Source organism: Capra hircus, chromosome 7 (genome assembly GCF_001704415.2).
Source record: "Capra hircus breed San Clemente chromosome 7, ASM170441v1, whole genome shotgun sequence".
NCBI lineage: Eukaryota > Metazoa > Chordata > Mammalia > Artiodactyla > Bovidae > Capra > Capra hircus.
Window position 1 is genome coordinate 101,130,250 of NC_030814.1, and position 24,088 is coordinate 101,154,337.

The 24,088-nt window shown below is 41.3% G+C and overlaps 1 protein-coding gene across 2 annotated transcripts in view; it reads left to right on the plus strand.

Annotated features, from left to right (window-relative positions):
- LOC102187311 (cytochrome P450 4F6) overlaps positions 1-24,088 on the plus strand; it is a 42,901-nt gene that overhangs the window by 16,903 nt on the left and 1,910 nt on the right. For both annotated transcript variants that reach the window (XM_018051318.1, XM_018051319.1), the window contains exons 8-9: positions 356-422; positions 615-744. In XM_018051318.1, the coding sequence (XP_017906807.1) occupies positions 356-422; positions 615-744 (197 nt within the window). The remainder of the gene's footprint in view (positions 1-355; positions 423-614; positions 745-24,088) is intronic.

Genomic DNA, 24,088 nt, shown 5'->3' on the forward strand with positions numbered 1-24,088 from the left:
AAGCCTCAAGGTGGGCTTCTCTGGGATCTCAATTCAAGATGTAGACTGGATCTTAGTTTCAAAGGTCTGATTAAAGAACTTGGACTTGATCCAGAGAGTGCTAGGGAGTCATAGAGGATGCTTGAGGAAGGGAGGGGCAGGTCAGAGAGAAGTTTCAGATGTGACTGTGTAGAAAGCTGCCTGGAAGGAGTAAAGAGGAGGCAGGAGACCAACGAGGAGTCCCCTGGAGTGGAGTGGGTTATGGAGATGAAGAGGGAAGGATCCTGCTTGGATAAGGAGCTTCAGGGATAATCTCAGGTTAGGCTCAGGTGTCCTCAGAGCTGGTGTGACTCTGAGGATCTTGCCTTCTGTTCAGGATGAAGATGGGAAGGGATTGTCAGACGAAGATATCCGAGCTGAAGCTGACACCTTCATGTTTGAGGGTGAGGGTCCCGGTGTGGGACTAGAGAATGGGCAGGGGTCTCTTCATCCCAGGGTTGGTGGGTGTTGGATCACTCCATCTTGCCTATCCTTCCCATCTTCTTTGCGGGGAGGTGGGGAAGGGTGGCTTGGCATGGTTCACCCTTTGGTGCTGAAGTATCCCAGAGACCCAAGCCTATCTGGCTGCCCCTCAGGCCATGACACCACAGCCAGCGGCCTCTCCTGGATCCTGTACAACCTGGCAAAGCACCCTGAATGGCAAGAGCGCTGCCGGCAGGAGGTACAAGAGCTCCTGAGGGACCGCGAGCCTAAAGAGATTGAATGGTGAGTGCAAGTCCTCATGGTATGCTCCTGAACCCTTCCCACTGTCTCTGCTCTCCAGGTGGGAGCCGGGAAAGATCTTTTTTGTTGATTCTATAATTATTGCTCGGTGGGAATAGGAGCAGAGCCCAGAGGCAGGGTCTGATACCTAGTCTGAATAGCAGGTGAAAGTTTGTAGGCCTTTGGGGCAGAAAGATCTGAGCATCCACATTAATGTCACTACTAACTTGCTATGTCACTTTAATAAAATCAGTTTCCTTTTATGAATACCATTTTTCTCCTCTATAAATTGGGGATGGGATGGGAAATCTCTCCCCCACAGTGCTATTTGGAGTACTTTGATAATATGTGTAGAACAGATGTCACCTAATATATACTCAGTATATGAACTCTTTTTCCCCTCTCTGACTTTTCCGCCTGAAGTTGCATTTTTCCTGAAAAGACTCTCATTTCTCTTTTTTGTCCTTTTCTCTGATTCCCATGTAATAGTCTATTCCAGGGATTTTTCTTTTTAAAAAAAATTATTTGTTTTAATTGGAGGCTAATTACTTTACTATCTTGTAGTAGGTTTTGCCATACATTGACATGAATCAGCCATGGGTATACATGTATTCCCCATCCTGAACCCCCCTCCCACCTCCCTCCCCATCCAATCCCACAGGGCATCCCAGTGCACCAGCCCTGAGCACCTTGTCTCATGCATCGAACCTGGACTGGTGATCTGTTTCACATATTATAATATACATGTTTCAATGCTATTCTCTCAAATTATCCCACCCTCACCTTCTCCCACAGAGTCTAAAAGTCTGTTCTATATATCTGTGTCTCTTTGCTGTCTTGCATATAGGGTCATTGTTACCATCTTTCTAAATTCCATATATATTCATTAGTATACTGTATTGGTGTTTTTCATTCTGACTTACTTCACTCTGTATAATAGGCTCCAGTTTCATCCACCTCATTAGAACTGATTCAAATGTATTCTTTTTAATGGCTGAATAATACTCCATTGTGCATATGTACCACAGCTTTCTTATCCGGTTGCTTCCATGTCCTCACTATAAAAAACAGTGCTGCAATGAACATTGGGGTACATGTGTCTCTTTCAATTCTATTTTCCTCGGTGTGTATGCTCAGCAGTGGGATTGCTAGGTCATATGGAGAAGGCAATGGCACCCCACTCCAGTACTCTTGCCTGGAAAATCCCATGGACAGAGGAGCCTGGTAGGCTCCAGTCCATGGGGTCGCTAAGAGTCGGACACGACTGAGCAACTTCACTTTCCTGCATTGGAGAAGGAAATGGCAACCCACTCCGGTGTTCTTGCCTGGAGAATCCCAGGGACGGTGGAGTCTGATGGGCTGCCGTCTATGGGGTCGCACAGAGTCGGACACGACTGAAGTGACTTAGCAGCAGCATGGCAGTTCTCCACACTGTTCTCCATAGTGGCTGCACTAGTTTGCATTCCCACCAATAGTGTAAGAAGGTTCTCTTTTCTCCACACCCTCTCCAGCCTTTATTGTTTGTAGACCTTTTTTTTTAAAATTTCTTTTTAAAAATTTATTATTATTATTTTACTTTACAATTTGTATTGGTTTTGCTACACATCAACATGAATCCGCCATGGGTGTACAGGTGTTTGTTTGTAGATGTTTCGATAGCAGCCATTCTGACCAGCGTGAGATGGTACCTCATTGTGGTTTTGATTTGCATTTCTCTGATAATGAGTGATGTTGAGCATCTTTTCATGTGTTTGTTAGCCATCTGTATGTCTTCTTTGGAGAAATGTCTGTTCAGTTCTTTGGCCCAGTTTTTGATTGGGTCATTTATTTTTCTGGAATTGAGCTGTAGGAGTTGCTTGTATATTTTTGCAATTAATTCTTTTGTTAGTTGCTTCATTTACTATTATTTTCTCCCACAATAGGTTGAAGGCTGCCTTTTCACCATGCTTATAGTTTCCTTCATTGTGAAAAAGCTTTTAAGTTTAATTAGGTCAGGAAGCCAACTGTTAGAACTGGACATGGAACAACAGACTTGTTCCAAATAGGAAAAGGAGTACGTCAAGGCTATATATTGTCACCCTGCTTATTTAACTTCTATGCAGAGTACATCATGAGAAACGCTGGACTGGAAGAAGCACAAGCTGGAATCAAGACTGCCGGGAGAAATATCAATCACCTCAGATATGCAGATAACACCACCCTTATGGCAGAAAGTGAAGAGGAACTAAAAAGCCTCTTGATGAAAGTGACAGAGGAGAGTGAAAAAGTTGGCTTAAAGCTCAACATTCAGAAAACGAAGATCATGGCATCTGGTCCCATCACTTCATGGCAAATAGATGGGGAAACAGTGGAAACAGTGTCAGACTTTATTTTTGGGGGCTCCAAAATCACTGCAGATTGTGACTGCAGCCATGAAATTAAGAGACGCTTACTCCTTGGAAGGAAAGTTATGACCAAGCTAGATAGCATATTGAAAAGCAGAGACATTACTTTGCCAACTAAGGTCCGTCTAGTCAAGGCTATGGTTTTTCCTGTGGTCATGTATAGATGTGAGAGTTGGACTGTGAAGAAAGCTGAGCGCCGAAGAATTGATGCTTTTGAACTGTGGTGTTGGAGAAGACTCTTGAGAGTCCCTTGGACTGCAAGGAGATCCAAAGAGATCATCCTAAAGGAGATCAGCCCTGGGTGTTCATTGGAAGGACTGATGCTAAAGCTGAAGCTCCAGTACTTTGGCCACCTCATGTGAAGAGTTGACTCATTGGAAACAACTCTGATGCTGGGAGGGATTGTGGGCAGGAGGAGAAGGGGACAACAGAGGATGAGATGGCTGGATGGCATTGCCGACTTGATGGACGTGAGTTTCAGTGAACTCCAGGAGTTGGTGATGGACCGGGAGGCCTGGCGTGGTGCAATTCATGGGGTCGCAAAGAGTCAGACGCGACTGAGTGACTGAACTGAACTGAACTGATGCCTCATTTGTTTATTTTTGCTTTTATTTCCAATATTCTGTGAGGTGGGTCATACAGGATCCTGTTGTGATTTATGTCAGAGAGTGTTTTGCCTATGTTTTCTTCTAGGAGTTTTATAGTCTCTGGTCTTATGTCTAGATCTTTAATCCATTTGAATTTACTTTTGTGTATGGTGTTAGAAAGTGTTCTAGTTTCATTCTTTTACAAGTGGTTGACCAGTTTTCCCAGCACCACTTGTTAAAGAGATTGTTGTTAATCCATTGTATATTCTTGCCTCCTTTGTCAAAGATAAGGTGTCTGTAGGTATGTGGATTTATCTTTGGGCTTTCTATTTTGGTCAATTGATCTATATTTCTGTCTTTGTGCCAGTACCATACTGTCTTAATGACTGCAGCTTTGTAGTATAGCCTGAAGTCAGGCAGGGTGATTCCTCCAGGTCCATTCTTCTTTCTCAAGATTGCTTTGGCTATTCGAGGTTTTTTGTATTTCCATACAAATTGTGAAATTATTTGTTTTAGTTCTGTGAAAAATACTGTTGGTAGCTTGATAGGAGTTGCATTGAATCTATAGATTGCTTTGAGTAGTGTACTCAGTTTTCACTATACTAATTCTTTATGGGCTTCCCTGGCAGCTCAGAGGTTAAAGCGTCTGCCTGCAATGTGGGAGACCTGAGTTCGATCCCTGGGTCGGGAAGATCCCCTGGAGAAGGAAATGGCAACCCACTCCAGTATTCTTGCCTGGAGAATTCCATGGATGGAAGAGCCTGGTGGGCTACAGTCCACGTGAACATGTTATATTTCTCCATCTATTTGTGTCCTCTTTGTTTTCTTTCATCATTGTTTTATAGTTTTCTATATATAGGTCTTTTGCTTCCTTAGGTAGATTTATTGCTAAGTATGTTATTCTTTTCATTGAAATGGTGAATGGAATTGTTTCCTTAATTTCTCTTTCTGTTTTCTTGTTGTACTGTATAGGAATGCAAGGGATTTCTCTGTGTTAATTTTATATCCTGCAACTTTACTATATTCATTGATTAGTTCTAGTAATTTTCTGGTGGAGTCTTTAGGTTTTCTATATAGAGGATCATGTCATCTGCAAACAGTGAAAGTTTTACTTCTTCTTTTCCAATCTGGATTCCTTTTATTTCTTTTTCTGCTCTGATTGCTGGGGCTAAAACTTCCAAAACTATGTTGAATAGTAGTGGTAGAGTGGGCACCCTTGTCTTGTTCCTGACTTTAAGGGAAATGCTTTCAATTTTTCATCCTTGAGAATAATGTTTGCTGAGGGTTTGTCATATATAGCTTTTATTATGTTGAGGTATGTTCCTCCATTCCTGCTTTCTGGAGGGTTTTTATCGTAAATGGATGTTGAATTTTGCCAAAGGCTTTCTCTGCATCTATTGAGACCTTCCTCTGCAATTTTCTGGAAGAGTTTGAGGAGGATAGGTATTAGCTCTTCTCCAAATTTTTGGTAGAATTCAGCTGTGAAGCCATCTGGTCCTGGGCTTTTGTTTGCTGGAAGATTTCTGGTTACAGTTTCGATTTCCATGCTTGTGATGGGTCTGTTAGATTTTCTGTTTCTTCCTGGTTCAGTTTTGGAAACTTATGCTTTTCTAAGAGTTTGTCCACTTCTTCCAAGTTGTCCATTTTATTGGCATATAGTTGCTGATAGTCTCTTATGATCCTTTGTATTTCTGTGTTGACTGTTGTGATTTCTCCATTTTCATTTCTAATTCTGTTGATTTGATTCTTCTCCCTTGTTTCTTGATGAGTCTGGCTAATGGTTTGTCAGTTTTATTTATCTTCTCAAAGAACCAGCTTTTAGCTTTGTTGATTTTTGCTATGATCTCTTTTGTTTCTTTTGCATATATTTCTGCCTTAATTTTAAAGATTTATTTCCTTCTCCTAGCCCTAAGCTTCTTCATTTCTTCCTTTTCTAGTTGCTTTAGGTGTAGAGTTAGGTTATTTATTTGACTTTTTTCTTGTTTCTTGAGATAAGCCTGTATTGCTATGAACCTTTCCCTTAGCATGCTTTGACAGTGTCTCATAGGTTTTGGGTTGTTGTGGTTTCATTTTCATTCATTTCTATGCATATTTTGACTTCTTTTTTGATTTATTCTGTGATTTGTTGGTTATACAGGAGCATGTTGTTTAGCCTCCATATGCTGGAATTTTTAATAGTTTTTTTTTTTTTCCTGTAATTGACTTCTGCTCTTACTGCATTGTGATTAGAAAAGATGCTTGGAATGATTTTAAGTTTTTTGAATTTATCAAGGCTAGATATATGGCCCAGGATGTGATCTATCCTGGAGGAGGTTCCAGGTGCACTTGAGAAAAAGGTGAAATTCATTGTTTTGGGGTGAAATGTCCTATAAATATCAATTAGGTCTAACTGGTCTATTGTATCATTTACAGTTTGTGTTTCCCTGCTAATTTTCTGTTTAGTTAATCTCTCCATAGGTGTGAGTGGGGTATTAAAGTCTCCCACTTTTATTGTGCTACTGTTAATTTCCCCTTTCATACTTGTTAGCATTTGCCTTACATATTGCGGTGCTCCTATGTTGGGTGCATGTATATTTATAATTGTTATATCTTTTTCTTGGACTGATCCTGTGATCATTATGTAGCGTTTTTCTTTGTCTCTTTTCACAGCCTTAATTTCAAAGTCTATTTTATCTGATATGAGTATTGCTACTCCTGCTTTCTTTTGGTCTCTATTTGCATGGAATATCTTTTTCCACCCCTTCACTTTCAGTCTGTATGTGTCTCTTGTTTTGAGGTGGGTCTCTTGTAGACAATATATATATATATATAGGGGTCTTGTTTTTGTATCCATTCAGCCAGTCTTTGTCTTTTGGTTGGGGCATTCAACCCATTTACATTTAAGGTAATTATTGATAAGTATTATCCCATTGCCATTTACTTTGTCATTTTGGGTTTGAGTTTATACACCTTCTCTGTGTTTCCTGTCTAGAGAAGGTCCTTTAGCATTTGTTGAAGAGCTGGTTTGGTGGTGCTGAATTCCCTCAGCTTTTGTCTGTAAAGCTTTTGATTTCTCCTTCATATTTGAATGAGATCTTTGCTGGGTACAGTAATCTGGGTTGTGGGTTTTTCCTCTTTCATCACTTTAAGTATGTCCTGCCATTCACTTCTGGCCTGAAGAGTTTCTATTGAAAGATCAGCTGTTATCCTTATGGGAATCTCCTTGTGTGTTATTTGTTGTTTTCCCCTTGCTGCTTTGTGTTTGATCTTTGTTAATTTGATTAATACGTGTCTTGGGGTGTTTTGCCTTGGGTTTATCCTGTTTGGGACTCTCTGGGTTCTTGGACTTGTGTAACTATTTCCTTCCCTATTTTAGGGAAGTTTTCAACTATTATCTCCTCAAGTATTTTCTCATGGCCTTTCTTTTTGTCTTCTGGGACTCCTATGATTTGAAGGTTGGGGTGTTTGACATTGTCCCAGAGGTCTCTGAGGTTGTTCTCCTTTCTTTTCATTCTTCTTTCTCTTTTCCTCTCTGCTTCATTTATTTCCACCATTCTGTCTTCTACCTCACTTATCCTATTTTCTGCCTCAGTTATTCTACTGTTGGTTCCCTCCAGAGTGTTTTTGATCTCATTTATTGCATTATTCATTATATATTGACTCTTTTTATTTCTTGTAGGTCCTTGTTAAACATTTCTTGCATCTTCTCAATCCTTGTCTCTAGGCTATTTATCTGTAACTCTATTTTGTTTTCAAGATTTGGGATTATTTTTGCTATCATTATTCTGAATTCTTTTTCAGGTAGACTCCCTACCTACTCCTCTTTTGTTTGGTTTGGTGGGCATTTATCATGTTCCTTTACCTGCTGAAGATTTCTCTGCCTTTCCATCTTGTTTAGATTGCTGTGTTTGGGGTGGCCTTTCTGTATTCTGGCAGTTTGTGGTTCCTCTTTATTGTGGAGGTTCCTCCCTTTGGGTGGGGTTGGATGAGTAGCTTGTCAAGTTGCCTGGTTAGGGAAGTTTGTGTTTGTGTTCTGGTTGGTGGAGCTGGATTTCTTGTCTATGGAGTGCAATGAAGTGTCCAGTAGTGAGTTTTGAGATGTCTATGGGTTTGGTGTGACTTTGGGCAGCCTGTACATTAAAGCTCAGGGTTATATTCCTGCTTTGCTGGAGAATTAGAGTGGTATGTCTTGCTCTGGAACTTGTTTGCTCTTGGGTGGAGCTTGGTTTCAGTGTAGGTATGGAGGCTTTTGGATGAGCTCTTATTGATTAATGTTCCCTGGAGTCAGGGGTTTTCTGGTGTACTCAGGTTTTGTATTTAAGCCTCCTGTCTGGTTTCAGTCTTATTCTTTTAGTAGCTCAAGACTTCTCCATCCATACAGCACTGATGATAAAACATTTAGGTTAATGGAGAAAAGATTCTGCACAATGAGGGACACTTAGAAAGGTTTGCTGGGTTACATGGAGAAGAGAAGAGAGAGGAGGGAGATAGAGGTGACCAGGAGGAGAAGAGGGGGAGTCAAAAGTGGGGAGAGAGCAATCTAGCCAGTAATCAAATCTCTATGTGCTCTCCACAGCCTGGAAAAGCCAGAGAGGTCCACGGAGATACATAGAGAAGAGAAGAGGGAGGAAGAACATAGAGATGATCAGGAGGAGAAGAGAGGGGTCAAAAGGAGAGAGACAAATCTTGCCAGTAATCAGTTCCCTAAGTGTTCTCCACAGCACGGAATAGCCAAAGAGATTCACAGAGTTGGGTAGAGAAGAGAAGGGGGAGGGAGGAGATAGAGGTGACCTAGGGGAATGAAAGGAATGTCAAAAGGGGGAGAGGGCAATCAAGCCAGTAATCACACTCCTAAGTAAAAATGGGTACTGAAGATTGGGTTCTTAAAGGTACAAAATTGATAACAAATATCAAAAAACAAAGTTTAAAAAATCTAGAGAGGTTAGACTGTCAAAAATACAATATTAAAAAAACAAACAAAACAAAATCACAAAGATTATAAAAAATATATATGAAGTTTGCTTTAAAAATAGGGTCTTTTTTTGCAAGGTAATAGTAGGTTATAAAAATGAAAATTAAAGGAGTAATAGAGGATTTAAAATAAAAAAATTAAAAAATGATAATAGTAAAAATATATCTAGGAATTTCTCTGGAGTTGGGCAGTGTAGTGTTAGTTCACTTTCAGATAGTTCTTTGTTTCTGCTTATACTTCTCAACATCTGTAGGCCCCTTCCAATGTAGTTGGTGCTAACTACAGTGTTTTAATCTGTTGCACCTGTCACTTCCAAAGCGGTTCCCTCTGTTTATTTTGGCTTCTTCTGTTTGCAAGTCTCTTCAGTGTCTAATTTCCACCCTGACACAAGGGGGCGAAGGTGGTCACTTATTTAGGCTCACTTGTTCAGTTGTGCTGTGGGGAGGAACACTGCAAACAAATATCACTGGCATGTGTGGGCATGCTCGCAGTGTCTGAGCCACACTGGGTTTGCCCCTGCTCACGGTGTGTGTGCCCTCCCAGTATACACTGCTCAGGCTCCAGGTTGCTCTAAAGTCCAGTTCAGTTGCTCAGTCGTGTCCGACTCTTTGTGACCCTATGAATCGCAGCACGCTAGGCCTCCCTGTCCATCACCAACTCCCACAGCTTGCTCAACTCATGTCCATCGAGTTGGTGATGCCATCCAGCCATCTCATCCTCTGTCGTCCCCTTTACCTCCTGCCCCCAATCCCTTCCAGCATCAGAGTCGTTTCCAATGAGTCAGCTCTTTGCATGAGGTGGCCAAAGTATTGGAGTTTCAGCTTTAGCATCATTCCTTCCAAAGAAAACCCAGGACTGATCTTCTTTCAAATGGACTGGTTGGATCTCCTTGCAGTCCAAGGGACTCTCAAGAATCTTCTCCAACACCACAGTTCAAAAGCATCAATTCTTCGGCGCTCAGCTTTCTTCACAGTCCAACTCTCACATCTATACATGACCACAGGAAAAACCATAGCCTTGACTAGACGGACCTTTGTTGGCAAAGTAATGCCTCTGCTTTTCAATATGCTATCTAGGTTGGTCATAACTTTCCTTCCAAGGAGTAAGCATTTTTTAATTTCATGGCTGCAATCACCATCTGCAGTGATTTTGGAGCCCACCCCCCCCCCCAAAATAAAGTCTGACACTGTTTCCACTGTTTCACCATCTATTTCCCATGGAGTGATGGAACCAGATGCCATGATCTTCGTTTTCTGAATGTTGAGCTTTAAGCCAACTTTTTCACTCTCCTCTTTCACTTTCATCAAGAGGCTTTTTAGTTCCTCTTTGCTTTCTGCTATAAGGGTGGTATCATCTGCATATCTCAGGTTATTGATATTTCTCCCAGCAATCTTGATTCTAGCTTGTGCTTCCTCTAGCCCAGTGTTTCTCATGATATACTCTGCATATAAGTTAAATAAGCAGGGTGACAATATACAGCCTTGACGTACTCCTTTTCCTATTTGGAACCAGTCTGTTGTTCCATGTCCAGTTCTAACTGTTGCTTCCTGACCTGCATACAGATTTCTCAAGAGGCAGGTCAGGTGGTCTGGTATTCCCATCTCTTTCAGAATATTCCACAGTTTATTGTGATCCACACAGTCAAAGGCTATGGCATAGTCAATAAAGCAGAAATAGATGTTTTTCTGGAAGTCTCTTGCTTTTTCCATGACCTAGCAGATGTTGGCAATTTGATCTTTGGTTCCTCTGCCTTTTCTAAAACCAGCTTGAACATCTGGAAGTTCACGGTTCACATATTACTGAAGTCTGGCTTGGAGAATTTTGAGCATTACTTTACTAGCGTGTGAGATGAGTGCAATTGTGTGGTAGATTGAGCATTCTTTGGAATTGCCTTTCTTTGGGATTGGAATGAAAACTGACCTTTTCCAGTCCTGTGGGCACTGCTGAGTTTTCCAAATTTGTTGGTATATTGAGTGCAGCACTTTCACAGCATCATCTTTCAGGATTTGAAATAGCTCAACTGGAATTCCATATCACCTCCACTAGCTTTGTTCATAATGATGCTTTCTTTCTTTCTTTCTTTTTTTTTTCTCTTTATTTTTTACTTTACAATACTGTATTGGTTTTGCCATACATTGACATGAATCTGCCACGGGTGTACATGAGTTCCCTATCCTGAACCCCCCTCCCACCACCCTCCCCATATCATCTCTCTGGGTCATCCCAGTGCACCAGCCCCAAGCATCCATTATCCTGTATTGAACCTAGGCTGGTGATTCATTTCTTACATGATAGTATACATGTTTCAATGCCATTCTCCCAAATCATCCCACCCTCTCCCACAGAGTCCAAAAGACTGTTCTATACACCTGTGTCTCTTTTGCTGTCTCGCAGACAGGGTCATCATTACCATCTTTCTAAATTCCATATATATGTGTTAGTATGCTGTGTTGGTGTTATTTTTTTTTTCCTGGCTTACTTCACTCTGTATAATAGGCTCCAGTTTCATCCACCTCATTAGAACTGATTCAAATGTATCCTTTTTAATGGCTGAGTAGTACTCCATTGTGTATTTGTACCACAGCTTTCTTATCCATTCATCTGCTGATGGACATTCTAGGTTGCTTCAATGTCCTGGCCATTATAAGCAGTGCTGCGATGAACATTGGGGTACACGTGTCTCTTTCCATTATGGTTTCCTCGGTGTGTATGCCCAGCAGTGGGATTGCTGGGTCATAAGCAGTTCTGTTTCCAGTTTTTCAAAGAATCTCCACACTGTTCTCCATAGTGGCTGTACTAGTTTGCATTCCCACCCACAGTGTAAGAGGGTTCCCTTTTCTCCACACCCTCTCCAGCATTTATTGCTTGTAGACTTTTGGATCACAGCCATTCTGACTGGTGTGAAATGGTACCTCATTGTGGTCTTGATTTGCATTTCTCTGATAATGAGCGATGTTGAGCATCTTTTCATGTGTTTGTCAGCCATCTGTATGTCTTCTTTGGAGAAATGTCTATTTAGTTCTTTGGCTCATTTTTTTATTGGGTCATTTATTTTTCTGGATTGAGCTGCATAAGTTGCTTGTACATTTTTGAGATTAGTTGTTTGTCAGTTGCTTCATTTGCTATTACTTTCTCCCATTCTGAAGGCTGTCTTTTCACCTTGCTTATAGTTTCCTTTGTTGTGCAGAAGCTTTTAATTTTAATTAGATCCCATTTGTTTATTTTTGCTTTTGTTTCCAGTATTCTGGGAGGTGGATCATAGAGGATCCTGCTGTGATTTATGTGGGAGAGTGTTTTGCCTATGTTCTCCTCTAGGAGTTTTATAGTTTCTGGTCTTATGTTTAGATCTTTAATCCATTTTGAGTTTATTTTTGTATATGGTGTTAGAAAGTGATCTAGTTTCATTCTTTTACAAGTGGTTGACCAGTTTTCCCAGCACCACTTGTTAAAGAGATTGTCTTTTCTCCATTGTATATTCTTGCCTCCTTTGTCGAAGATAGGTGTCCATACGTGTGTGGATTTATCTCTGGGCTTTCTATTTTGTTCCATTGATCTATATGTCTGTCTTTGTGCCAGTACCATACTGTCTTGATAACTGTGGCTTTGTAGTAGAGCCTAAAGTCAGGCAGATTGATTCCTCCAGTTCCATTCTTCTTCCTCAAAATTGCTTTGGCTATTCGAGGTTTTTTGTATTTTCATACAAATGGTGAAATTATTTATTCTAGCTCTGTGAAAAATACTTCTGGTAGCTTGATAGGGATTGCATTGAATCTGTAGATTGCTTTGGGTAGTATACTCATTTTCACTATATTGATTCTTCCGATCCATGAACATGGTATGTTTCTCTTTCTATTAGTGTCCTCTTTGATTTCTTTCATCAGTGTTTTATTGTTTTCTATATATAGGTCTTTAGTTTCTTTAGGTAGATATATTCCTAAGTATTTTATTCTTTTCGTTGCAATGGTGAATGGAATTGTTTCCTTAATTTCTTTTTCTGTTTTCTCATTGTTAGTGTATAGGAATTCAAGGCATTTCTGTGTGTTGATTTTATATCCCACAACTTTACTGTATTCACTGATTAGCTCTAGTAATTTTCTGGTGGAGTCTTTAGGGTTTTCTATGTAGAGGATATGTCATCTGCAAACAGTGAGAGTTTGACTTCTTTTCCAATTTGGATTCCTTTTATTTCTTTTTCTGCTCTGATTGCTGTGGCCAAAACTTCCAGAACTATGTTGAATAGTAGTGGTGAGAGTGGGCACCCTTGTCTTGTTCCTGACTTTAGGGGAAATGCTTTCAATTTTTCACCATTGAGGATAATGTTTGCTGAGTGTTTGTCATATATAGCTTTTATTATGTTGAGGTATGTTCCTTCTATTCCTGCTTTCTGGAGAGTTTTTATCATAAATGGATGTTGAATTTTGTCAAAGTTTTTCTCTGCATCTATTGAGATAATCATATGGCTTTTATTGTTCAATTTGTTAATGTGGTGAATTACATTGATTGATTTGCGGATATTGAAGAATCCTTGCATCCCTGGGATAAAGCCCACTTGGTCATGGTGTATGATCTTTTCAATGTGTTGTTGGATTCTGATTGCTAGAATTTTGTTAAGAATTTTTGCATCTACGTTCATCAGTGATATTGGCCTATAGTTTTCTTTTTTTGTGGCATCTTTGTCAGGTTTTGGTATTAGGGTGATGGTGGCCTCATAGAATGAGTTTGGAAGTTTACCTGCCTCTGCAATTTTCTGGAAGAGTTTGAGGAGGATAGGTGTTAGCTCTTTCCTAAAGTTTTGGTAGAATTCAGCTGTGAAGCCGTCTGGACCTGGGCTTTTGTTTGCTGGAAGATTTCTGATTACAGTTTCAATTTCTGTGCTTGTGATGGGTCTGTTAAGATTTTCTATTTCTTCCTGGTTCAGTTTTGGAAAGTTGTACTTTTCTAAGAATTTGTCCATTTCTTCCAAGTTGTCCATTTTATTGGCATATAATTGCTGATAGTAGTCTCTTATGATCCTTTGTATTTCTGTGTTGTCTGTTGTGATCTCTCCATTTTCATTTCTAATTTTATTGATTTGATTTTTCTCCCTTTGTGTCTTGATTAGTCTGGCTAATGGTTTGCCAATTTTATTTATCCTTTCAAAGAACCAGCTTTTGCTTTGTTGATTTTTGCTATGGTCTCTTTTGTTTCTTTTGCATTTATTTCTGCCCTAATTTTTAAGATTTCTTTCCTTCTACTAATCCTGAGGTTTTCCATTTCTTCCTTTTCTAGTTGCTTTAGGTGTAAAGTTAGGTTATTTATTTGACTTTTTTCTTGTTTCTTGAGGTATGCCTGTAATGCTATGACCTTTCCCCTTAGCACTGCTTTTATAGTGTCCCACAGGTTTTGGGTTGTTGTGTTTTCATTTTCATTCGTTTCTATGCATATTTTGATTTCTTTTTTGATTTCTTCTGTGATTTGTTGGTTATTCAGAAGCGTGTTGTTCAGCCTCCATATGTTGGAATTTTTAATAGTTTTTCTCCTGTAATTGAGATCTAATCTTAACGCATTATGGTCAGAAAAGATGCTTGGAATGATTTCAATTTTTTTTGAATTTATCAGGGTTAGATTTATGGCCCAGGCTGTGATCTATCCTGGGGAAAGTTCCATGAGCACTTGAGAAAAAGGTGAAATTCATTGTTTTGGGGTGAAATATCCTATAGAGATCAATTAGTTCTAACTGGTCTGTTGTATCATTTAAAGTTTGTGTTTCTTTGCTAATTTAATGTTTAGTTGATCTGTCCATAAGTGTGAGTGGGGTATTAAAGTCTCCCACTATTATTGTGTTATTGTTAATTTCCCCTTTCATACTTGTTAGCATTTGTCTTACATATTGTGGTGCTCCTATGTTGGATGCATATATATTTATAATTGTTATATCTTCTTCTTGGATTGATCCTTTGATCATTATGTAGTGGCCCTCCTTGTTTCTTTTCACAGCCTTTGTTTTAAAGTCTATTTTATCTGATATGAGTAATGCTACTCCTGCTTTCTTTTGGTCTCTACTTGCATGGACTATCTTTTCCTAGCCCTTCACTTTCAGTCTGTATGTGTCCCTTATTTTGAGGTGGGTCTCTTGTAGACAACATATATAGGGGTCTTGTTTTTGTATCCATTCAGCCAGTCTTTGTCTTTTGGTTGGGGCATTCAACCCATTTACATTTAAGGTAATTATTGATAAGTATGATGCCTTTGCCATTTACTTTATTGTTTTGGGTTCGGGTTTATACACCCTTTTTGTGTTTCCTGTCTAGAGAAGATCCTTTAGCATTTGTTGGAGAGCTGGTTTGGTGGTGCTGAATTCTCTCAGCTTTTGCTTGTCTGTAAAGCTCTTGATTTCTCCTTCATAGTTGAATGAGATCCTTGGTGGGTACAGTAATCTGGGCTGTAGGTTATTTTCTTTCATCACTTTAAGTATGTCTTGCCGTTCCCTCCTGGCCTGAAGAGTTTCTATTGAAAGATCAGCTGTTATCCTTATGGGAATCCCCTTGTGTGTTATTTGTTGTTTTTCCCCTGCTGCTTTTAATATTTGTTCTTTGTGTTTGATCTTTGTTAATTTGATTAATATGTGTCTTGGGGTGTTTCGCCTTGAGTTTATCCTGTTTGAGACTCTCCGTGTTTCTTGGACTTGGGTGATTATTTCCTTCCCCATTTTAGGGAAGTTTTCAACTATTATCTCCTCAAGTATTTTTTCATGGTCTTTCTTTTTGTCTTCTTCTTGTGGGACTTCTATAATTCTAATGTTGGAGTGTTTCATATTGCCCTGGAGGTCTCTGAGATTGTCCTCATTTCTTTTAATTCATTTTTCTTTTTTCCTCTCTGATTCATTTATTTCCTACCATTCTATCTTCTATTTCACTAATCCTATCTTCTGCCTCCATTATTCTACTATTTGTTTCCTCCAGAGTGTTTCCGATCTCATTTATTGCATTATTCATTATATATTGACTCTTTTTTATTTCATCTAGGTCCTTGTTAAACTATTCTTGCATCTTCTCAATCCTTGTCTCCAGGCTATTTATCTGTGATTCCATTTTGATTCAAGATTTTGGATCATTTTCACTATCATTATTCTTAATTCTTTATTAGGTAGATTCCCTATCTCTTCCTCTTTTGTTTGGTTTGGTGGGCATTTCTCCTGTTCCTTTACCTGCTGGGTATTCCTCTGTCTCTTCATCTTGTTTATATTGCTGCGTTTGGGGTGGCCTTTCTGTATTCTGGCAGTTTCTGGAGTTCTCTTTATTATGGTGTTTCCTCGCTGTGGGTGGGGTTTTATCAGTGGCTTGTCAAGGTTTCTTGGTTAGGGAAGCTTGTGTCAGTTCTGGTGGCTGGAGCTGGATTTCTTCTCTCTGGAGTGCAATGAAGTGTCCAGTAATGAGTTATGAGATGTCAATGGTTTTGGAGTAACTTTGAGCTGCCTGTATATTGAAGCTCAGGGGTGTGTTCCTGTGTTGCTGGAGAATTTGCGTGGTATGTCTTGCTCTGGAACTTGTTGGCCCTTGGGTGGTGCTTGGTTTCAGTGTAGGTATGGAGGCATTTGATGAGCTCCTATAGATTTATGTTCCCTGGAGTCAGGAGTTCTCTGATGTTCTCAGGATTTGGACTTAAGCCTCCTGCTTCTGGTTTTCAGTTTCATTTTTATAGTAGCCTCAAGCCTTCTCCATCTATACAGCCCCGATGGTAAAACATCTAGGTTAAAGATGAAAAGTTTCTCCACATTGAGGGACACCCAGAGAAGTTCACTGAGTTACATGGAGAAGAGAAGAGGGAGGGGGGCGTTAGAGGTGACTGGAATGAGATGAGGTGGGATCAAAAGAGGAGAGAGCAAGCTATCCAGTAATCACTTCCTTATGTGCATTCCACTGTCTGGACCACTCAGAGATGTTCACGGAGTTATACAGAGAAGAGGAGAGGGAGGAAGGAGACAGAGGTGGCCAGGAGGATAAATGAGGGAAATGAAAAGGAGAGACAGATCCAGCCAGTAACCAGTTCCCTAAGTGTTTGCCACTGTCTGGAACCCACAGAAATTCAGAGTTGGGTAGAGAAGAGAAGAGAAGGGGGAGGGAGGAGACAGAGGCAACCTGGTGGAGAAAAAGGAGAATCCAAAGGAGGAGAGAGCGGTCAAGCCAGTAATCTCACTCTCAAGTAAAAATGGGTACTGAAGATTGGGTTTTTAAAGGTACAAAATTGATAACAAATACCAAAAACAAAGATTAAAAATCTAGAGTAAAGGTTGGATTTTCAAAAATACAATATTGAAGAAAAGAAGAAGAAGGAGAAAAAAAAAGTCACAAGAATTATTAAACAACAACAACAACCACACACACACAAATATGGCGTTTGCTTTAACAATAGGGTCTTTTTTTTTTGAAAAGTAATAGTAGGTTGTAAAAATAAAAGTTAAAGGAGAAATAGAGGACTTAAAAATTAAAAAATGTTAAAAAAAAGAAGAAAAAGAAAAGAAAAAACAAACAAACAAACAAAAAGAATGATCATAAAATTAGTAAAGGTATATCTGGGACTTTCTCTGGTGTTGTTGTGGGCAATGTGGGGTCAGTTCATTTTCGGATAGTTCCTTGGTCTGGCTTATATTTCTCAAAATCTATATGCCCCTTCCTATGTAGTCGGTACTAACAGGGTTTTAATCTATTGCACCTGTCACTTCCAAGGCGGTTCCCTCTGTTTTAGCTTCTTCTGTTTGCTGGTCTCTTCAGTGTCTTCCCTGGGCTGCATGCACCTCCCAGGTCTAAGCAGCTCAGGCTCAGGCACTCAGGTAGTCCTCAGAGGTGCAGACTCGGTTGGGCCTGCGTTTTGCGCCTTTCCCAGGTCTGAGCAGCTCGGGTGTCTGGCGAGCGCAGTCACTGCGACTTATCGTCTTTCCCATCTCTGCTACTCAGTTTTCTGGGTGTACAGCTGGCGCCCCTTCTCAGGCGGATGGCGACTGTCCAGAACCCCAAGAAGTCTTAGTTAGCAGAGAAGCTTGCTTGCAGTTTGGTAGTTAATGTCTCTCTGGGGCTGTGATTGCCCCTTTCCAGCCCTTCAAGCTCTGGCTGCCTGTCACTGGAGGGGGATGGTCTGTAGCTGGCTAATTCTGTTCTGTCCTTTGTTCTGTGCGCAGTCCTGGTGGTGTCTTCTGTTCGAGCTTTTCGCATGGTAGCTATCCCACAGTCTGGTATGCTAGCCCAAGTTGATTTGCTCTGGTTACACTCAGGGCATTCTGGCCCAATTCTTAAAAAGCACTGCAGCCGGCGCCTCCCTGCCCAGCCCCCGTTTGCTAGTGGCAGGTGCAGGCATCTGTGCTGCTTCTCCACTGGGGGAGTTACCGTTGGGCTCATAATCTGTGGGTTTTTAATTATTTATTTATTTTCCCTCCCTGTTCTGTTGCCCTCTGTGCTTCCAAGGCTCGCCACAGACTCGGCAGCAAGAGTGTTTCCTGGTGTTTGGAAACTTCTCTCTTTTTAAGACTCCCTTCCTGGGATGGAGCTCCCTCCCTATCTCTTTTGTCTCTTTTCTCATCTTTTATATTTTTTCCTACCTGTTTTTGAAGACAATGATCTGCTTTTCTGGGTGCCTGCTGTCCTCTGCCAACATTCAGAAGTTGTTTTGTGAAACTTACTCAGTGTTGAAATATTCTTTTGATGGATTTGTGAGGGAGAAAGTGGTCTCGCCTTCCTATTCCTCTGCCATCTTAGGACCGCTGCACCATAGTGATGCTAAGGCCCACTTGACTTCACGTTCCAGGATGTCTGGCTCTAGGTGAGTGATCATACCATCGTGATTATCTTGGTCGTGAAGCTCTTTTTTGTACAGTTCTTCTGTGTATTCTTGCCACCTCTTCTTAATATCTTCTGCTTCCATTAGGTCCATACCATTTCTGTCCTTTATCGAGCCCATCTTTGCATGAAATGTTCCCTTGGTATCTCTAATTTTCTTGAAGAGATCTCTAGTCTTTCCCATTCTGTTCTTTTCTTCTATTTCTTTGCATTGATCACTGAGGAAGGCCTTCTTATCTCTTCTTGCTATTCTTTGGAATTCTGCATTCTAAAGCAGGCCCTGGGTTGCGTGCAGTTCCCAGGTCTAAGCCGCTCAGGTTCAGGTTCTTGAATACTCCACAAAGACATAGACTTGGTTGGGCCTGCATTTTGTGCCCTTCTCAGGTCGGAGCAGCTCGGGTGACAGGTGCTTGGTGAGCGCACTCTCCTTAGGTGGGCGGTGTGTCTTATCACCTCCCCCATCCCAGATGCCTGGTTTCCTGGGTTCACAGTGGGAGCGCCCTCTCAGGTGTGCTGTGTGTCTCTTATGGGGAGCTGATCTCTGGCTGCGACCCTCCTGATGGATGTCAACTGTCCAGGATCCCAGGAAGACTTGGTTGGCAACTGGGAGCCTGTTCGAAGTTTGGTAGGGGATGCCATCTCTGGGGCTGAGTTTGCCCCTTTCAGGCTCTAGCTGCTGCCTGCCTGCCTGCCTCCCTGCCTCCGGTGGGGGATGGGCTGTTCTGCTGGCGGCTAGCTCTCCTCTGGTATTTGCTCAGTCCTTTGTTGTGTGAGCGGCCTGGCAGTGCCTTAGGTTAGGGCTTTTGGCGGGAAAGTTCTCTCTCTCTTTTTTTCTCTCTCTCTCTGGCTATCCCACAGTTTGGGTTGCTATCTCATGTTAGCTCCCTCAGATTGCCCTCAGGGTATTCAGGCCCAGTCCTTACCCTAAGCAATGCAGCCCGCACCTCCCTGTTCAGCCCCCACTTGCTGGTGGCAGATGCGAGAGTCTGGGCTACTTCTCTGCTGGGAGTTGCCATTAGGCACATAATCTGTGGGTTTGTTATTTATTTAATTTTCCCTTCCAGTTATGTTTCCCTCTGAGATTCCAAAACTCCCCACAGACCCGCTAGTGAGAGGGTTTCCTGGTGTTTGGAAACTTCTCTTTTATGACTCCCTCCCCGGGACGGATCTCTGTCCCTAACTCTTTTGTCTCTTTATCTTCTATATTTTGTCCTACCTCCTTTTGAAGACAGTTGAGCTGCCTTTCTGGGTGCCTGGTGTCCTCTGCCGGCATTCAGAAGTTGTTTTGTGGAATTTTCTCAGCGTTCAAATGTTCTTTCGATGAATTTGTGGGGGAGAAAGTGGTCTCCCTGTCCTATTGCTCCGCCATCTTAGTCCAGGGATTTTTCTGCCGGGGCAGAGAGGAAAGTAGGTGAGGCTTGATAGTAAAACAGTGAATATGAATTCGCCACTCCGGGTGTAGGTAGTGGGCAGTGCCAGGCCAAGGACGTATCTTGTGCAAAGGCCAGGAGTGAGCCTGAGTTTGGAAGTAAAAGTGCTTGATAGTTGTGAAATATACAGTGTGAGTATCAAAGGGGCTCCCAGCAAGGCTGGAATTTGTAATGGAAGCGCTTCTTTAAATGTTTTGAAAGTCATGTTAAGAATTTTTAGGGGATCAGTTCAAATCCTTTAGGGAGCCAATGTTGGATAAAAGATAGAAATGGGCAGGTATGCCACAATTAAGAAAAAGTCAAGTTGGGCAAAAATGGTCAATCAGGCACTAGTGTGCTCAGTCATTGACTGTGAGCTGCCTAGGAAAGTGCGGACTTGGCTTGAATCCTACAGCAGAGCACAGAGACCGTATAGCTGGAGGCTGTCAGCTGACAGCTCTCCTTATAGCTCTCCAGCAGGTTCTTTCTTGAAGGGAGATCCATGACTAATGCAGGAGGGCAGTGGGGAGCCTTGGGAGATATTTGAGCAGGGGAGGGGCAGGTCAGATATGAGTACTATAAATATCTCTTAGTAGGGACTTTTTTGGTGGTCTGGTGGTTAAGAATCCACCTTCCAATGCAAGGGACATGGGTTTGATCCCTGGTCAGGGAACTAAGATCCCACATGCCATGAGGTCAATCCAGCCAAAAATAAATCTTCTTTTTTAAAAAGAAAGAAATATCTCTTTGCAGCTACAGAGACAAACCGGAGGGGGTGAGCTGTAGTCTGGGGGTCCAGGGGAGGATTCTGGGCCAACGACTGAAGGATGGAGAGGAAGTATAGGACTAGAGAAAGGAAGTCATGCCCTCAACTTCAAGGTTTTGCTCAGCATAGCAGTCCTGTAAGGTGGAAAAATGTTTTTGTGCTTCCCCCAATTTCAAAAAATTATGCACTTGGTTAAAATCCAAACAGCAGGCATGAAAGGATTTACAATGAACTTAAGCCTCCCATCAGCCCCACCCCTAGCTTTATTGAGACGTAATCAATGTATAACATTATGTACATTTTAGGTGCACAGCATGACCTGATGTATGTATATATTGCAAAATGATTACAATAGGGTAGTTAACACATCCACCACCTCATATAAACCTCTGTCATATGCCAGTGTCCCAATCCCATTCCATCCTTCAATGGTTTCCTGTGTCCTTCCGGACATTGTTCAGTCTGTCCCTACGTTTATTGGTTTTTCTTTTTCCTCTGCTAATGACTTTATTCATGAATCTATAATGGAACTCAAAATAGCAAAGAACGTGAAAAACTTCAGATTAATATTCATCAACCAAATATATCAAAGAATACATTTATTTTTTTAATATAATTAACAAAACCTCTAAAATGCACATGCGAGAATACAAATATTCCTCATTTTGTGGAATTTCAAAGTAATGAAGATCTGGTTAACACAGTTGGCCAGAATAGCCCTTTGTACTGCATATCCAGGATGCTCCCATCACATTACTCAACAAACATCTTTGTGTATGTGTCTTTATTTACCTGTCTTAGAAGCTCTCTGAATCTACCCAGGAGCCAGCTTGCTGGGCTGTAAAAGACACATTGCCTTTCCTTGACAATGCTGATGCCCTCTGCTTGGTGGTCTCTGTCCACACCTCCTCATTTCAGTGCCCAGCACTCTACCCGCACAACCTCAGCCACTCCTTCCCATTACCCACCCCGTGAATTCTTGCCTCAAATAGATGTGAAGTTTGACATTAAAAGATGCTTGCTCCTTGGAAGAAAAGTTATGACCAACCTAGACAGCATATTAAAAAGCAGAGACATTACTTTGCCAAAAATGGTCTAGTCAAAGCTATGGTTTTTCCAGTAGTCATGTATGGATGTGAGAGTTGGACTATAAAGAAAGCTGAGCACTGAAGAATTGATGCTTTTGAACTGTGGTGTTGGATAAGACTCTTGAGAGTCTCTTGGACAGCAAGGAGATCCAACAAGTCCATCCTAAAGGAAATCAGTCCTGAATATTCATTGGAAGGACTGATGCTGAAGCTGAAACTCCAATACTTTGGCCACCTGATGCAAAGAACTGACTCATTTGAAAAGACCCTGATGCTGGGAAAGATTGAAGGTGGGAGGAGAAGGGGATGACAGAGGATGAGATGGTTGGATGCCATCACCGACTCGATGGACATGAGTTTGAGTGAACTCCAAGAGCTGGTGCTGGACAGGGAAGCCTGGTGTGTTGCCGTCCATGGGGTCACAAAGAGTCGGACACAACTGAGCAACTGAACTGAACTGAACATCTATTTGCTATGTAATTGCCCTTTTTCTGATACCAGTTATTTTGAGCATCTCTTCGTTTGAAATCTCAGTGTTTGAAATTCCATGAATTCCTAGATCATGTCCTCTGCTTATTTTTCTCCCAGAGCCCTGCCACCTCTCTTGTCGATTTGTGGGAATTCCATGTATATTCAAGATATTTTTCTAGACCTATATATTTATTGCAGATATCTCGTCTGTAATAAATGTTAATTTGGTCCCCTGGTATGTTTTATTAACTAGAAGAGCTCCTTAATTCTGTGCATATTTATCCATTTCCTTTTGTCTTCCAGTTTGTACTTTTGGGATTTTAAGAATTCTTTCCTACACCTAGATCATGAAGATATCTCCTATATTGTCTTCTAATATTATGGCTTTACCTTTCACATATAAGAGGAGATTATACTTTGTGTATATGTGTATATTTAAAAATTTATTTATTTATTTGGCTGTGTTGGGTCTTGGTTTCAGCACACAGAATCTTAGTTCTCCAATTAGGAATTGAACCCACATCCCCTGCATTGCAAAGTGGATTCTTAACCACTGGACCACCAGGGAAGTCCCCACTCTGTATATTGAGTAGATGAGGACTTAGTTCTTAAAATTTTATTTTTTTTGGTAGAGCCACAGGGCTTGTCCCACAAGGGCTTGTCTCAGTTCCTGGACCAGGGTTTGAACTCAGGCCCCCTGCAGTGCAAGTGCAGAGTCCTAACCACTACACTGCCAGGAATTTCCTGAGGATTTAGGTCTGTTCCTACATCACCACTTGTCTGAATACCTTCTACCAATGATCCATCCACTGCTCAGGGGTTTACAGGGCCTCCTTTCTAGATGGTGTTTTCACCAACTCATGTTGATCTCCAAGTTCTCTATTCTGTTCCATGAGTCTGTTTTACTGTTCTTGCAACAATACCACGCTTTTTAAAAATTACTACATTTTTGTAATAGTTCTTAATATCTGGTAGGTTGGGTTCTTCTGTGTGTGTTCAGTTGCTTCAGTCATGTCTGACTCTTTGTGACTCTATGGACTGTAGCCTGCCAGCCTCCTCTGTCCATGGGATTCTCCAGGCAGGAATACTGAAGTGGATTGCCATATCTGCCTCTAGGGGAATCTTCCCAACCTAGGGATTGAACCCACATCTCTTAGGTTTCCTTTGTTGGCAGACAGGTTCTTTACCACTAGCACCACCTGGGAAACCTTGGGTTCTTCTTTTATCTTTTATTTTCTTCTTCTTTTTTTTTTTTATAAAAAATTTAAATTGGAGGATAGTTGCTTTACAATGTTGTGTTGGTTTCTGCTGTACAACAATGTGAATCAGATATATATCTATATATCTATATATCTATATATCTATATATCTATATATCTATATATATCTGCCATCCCTCCCACCCCCGATCCCACCCCTCCTAGGTCATTGCAGAGCATCAGGCTGGGCTCCTTGCGCTATACAGCAGCTTCCCAATGGCTATCTATTTTACCCAGGGTACTGTATATGTGTCAGTGCTACTCTCTCAATTCTTCCCATCCTCTCCCACTGTGTCTACAAGTCCATCCCTTATATCTGCATCTCTATTCTGGGCCTGCAAATAGGCTCATCAGTACCATTTTTCTAGACCCCATGCATGCGTGCATGCTAAGTTACTTCAGTCATGTCTGGCTCTTTGTGACCCTTTGGACTGTAGCCCACTAGGCTCCTCTGTCCATGGGATTCTCCAGGCAAGAATACTGGAGTGGGTTGCCATGCCCTCCTCCAGAGGATCTTCCAGACCCAGGGATTGAACCTGAGTCTCTTATGTCTCCTGCATTGGCAGGAGGGTTCTTTATCACTAGCACCACCTGGGAAGCCCCCTAGATCCTGTATTGATCTT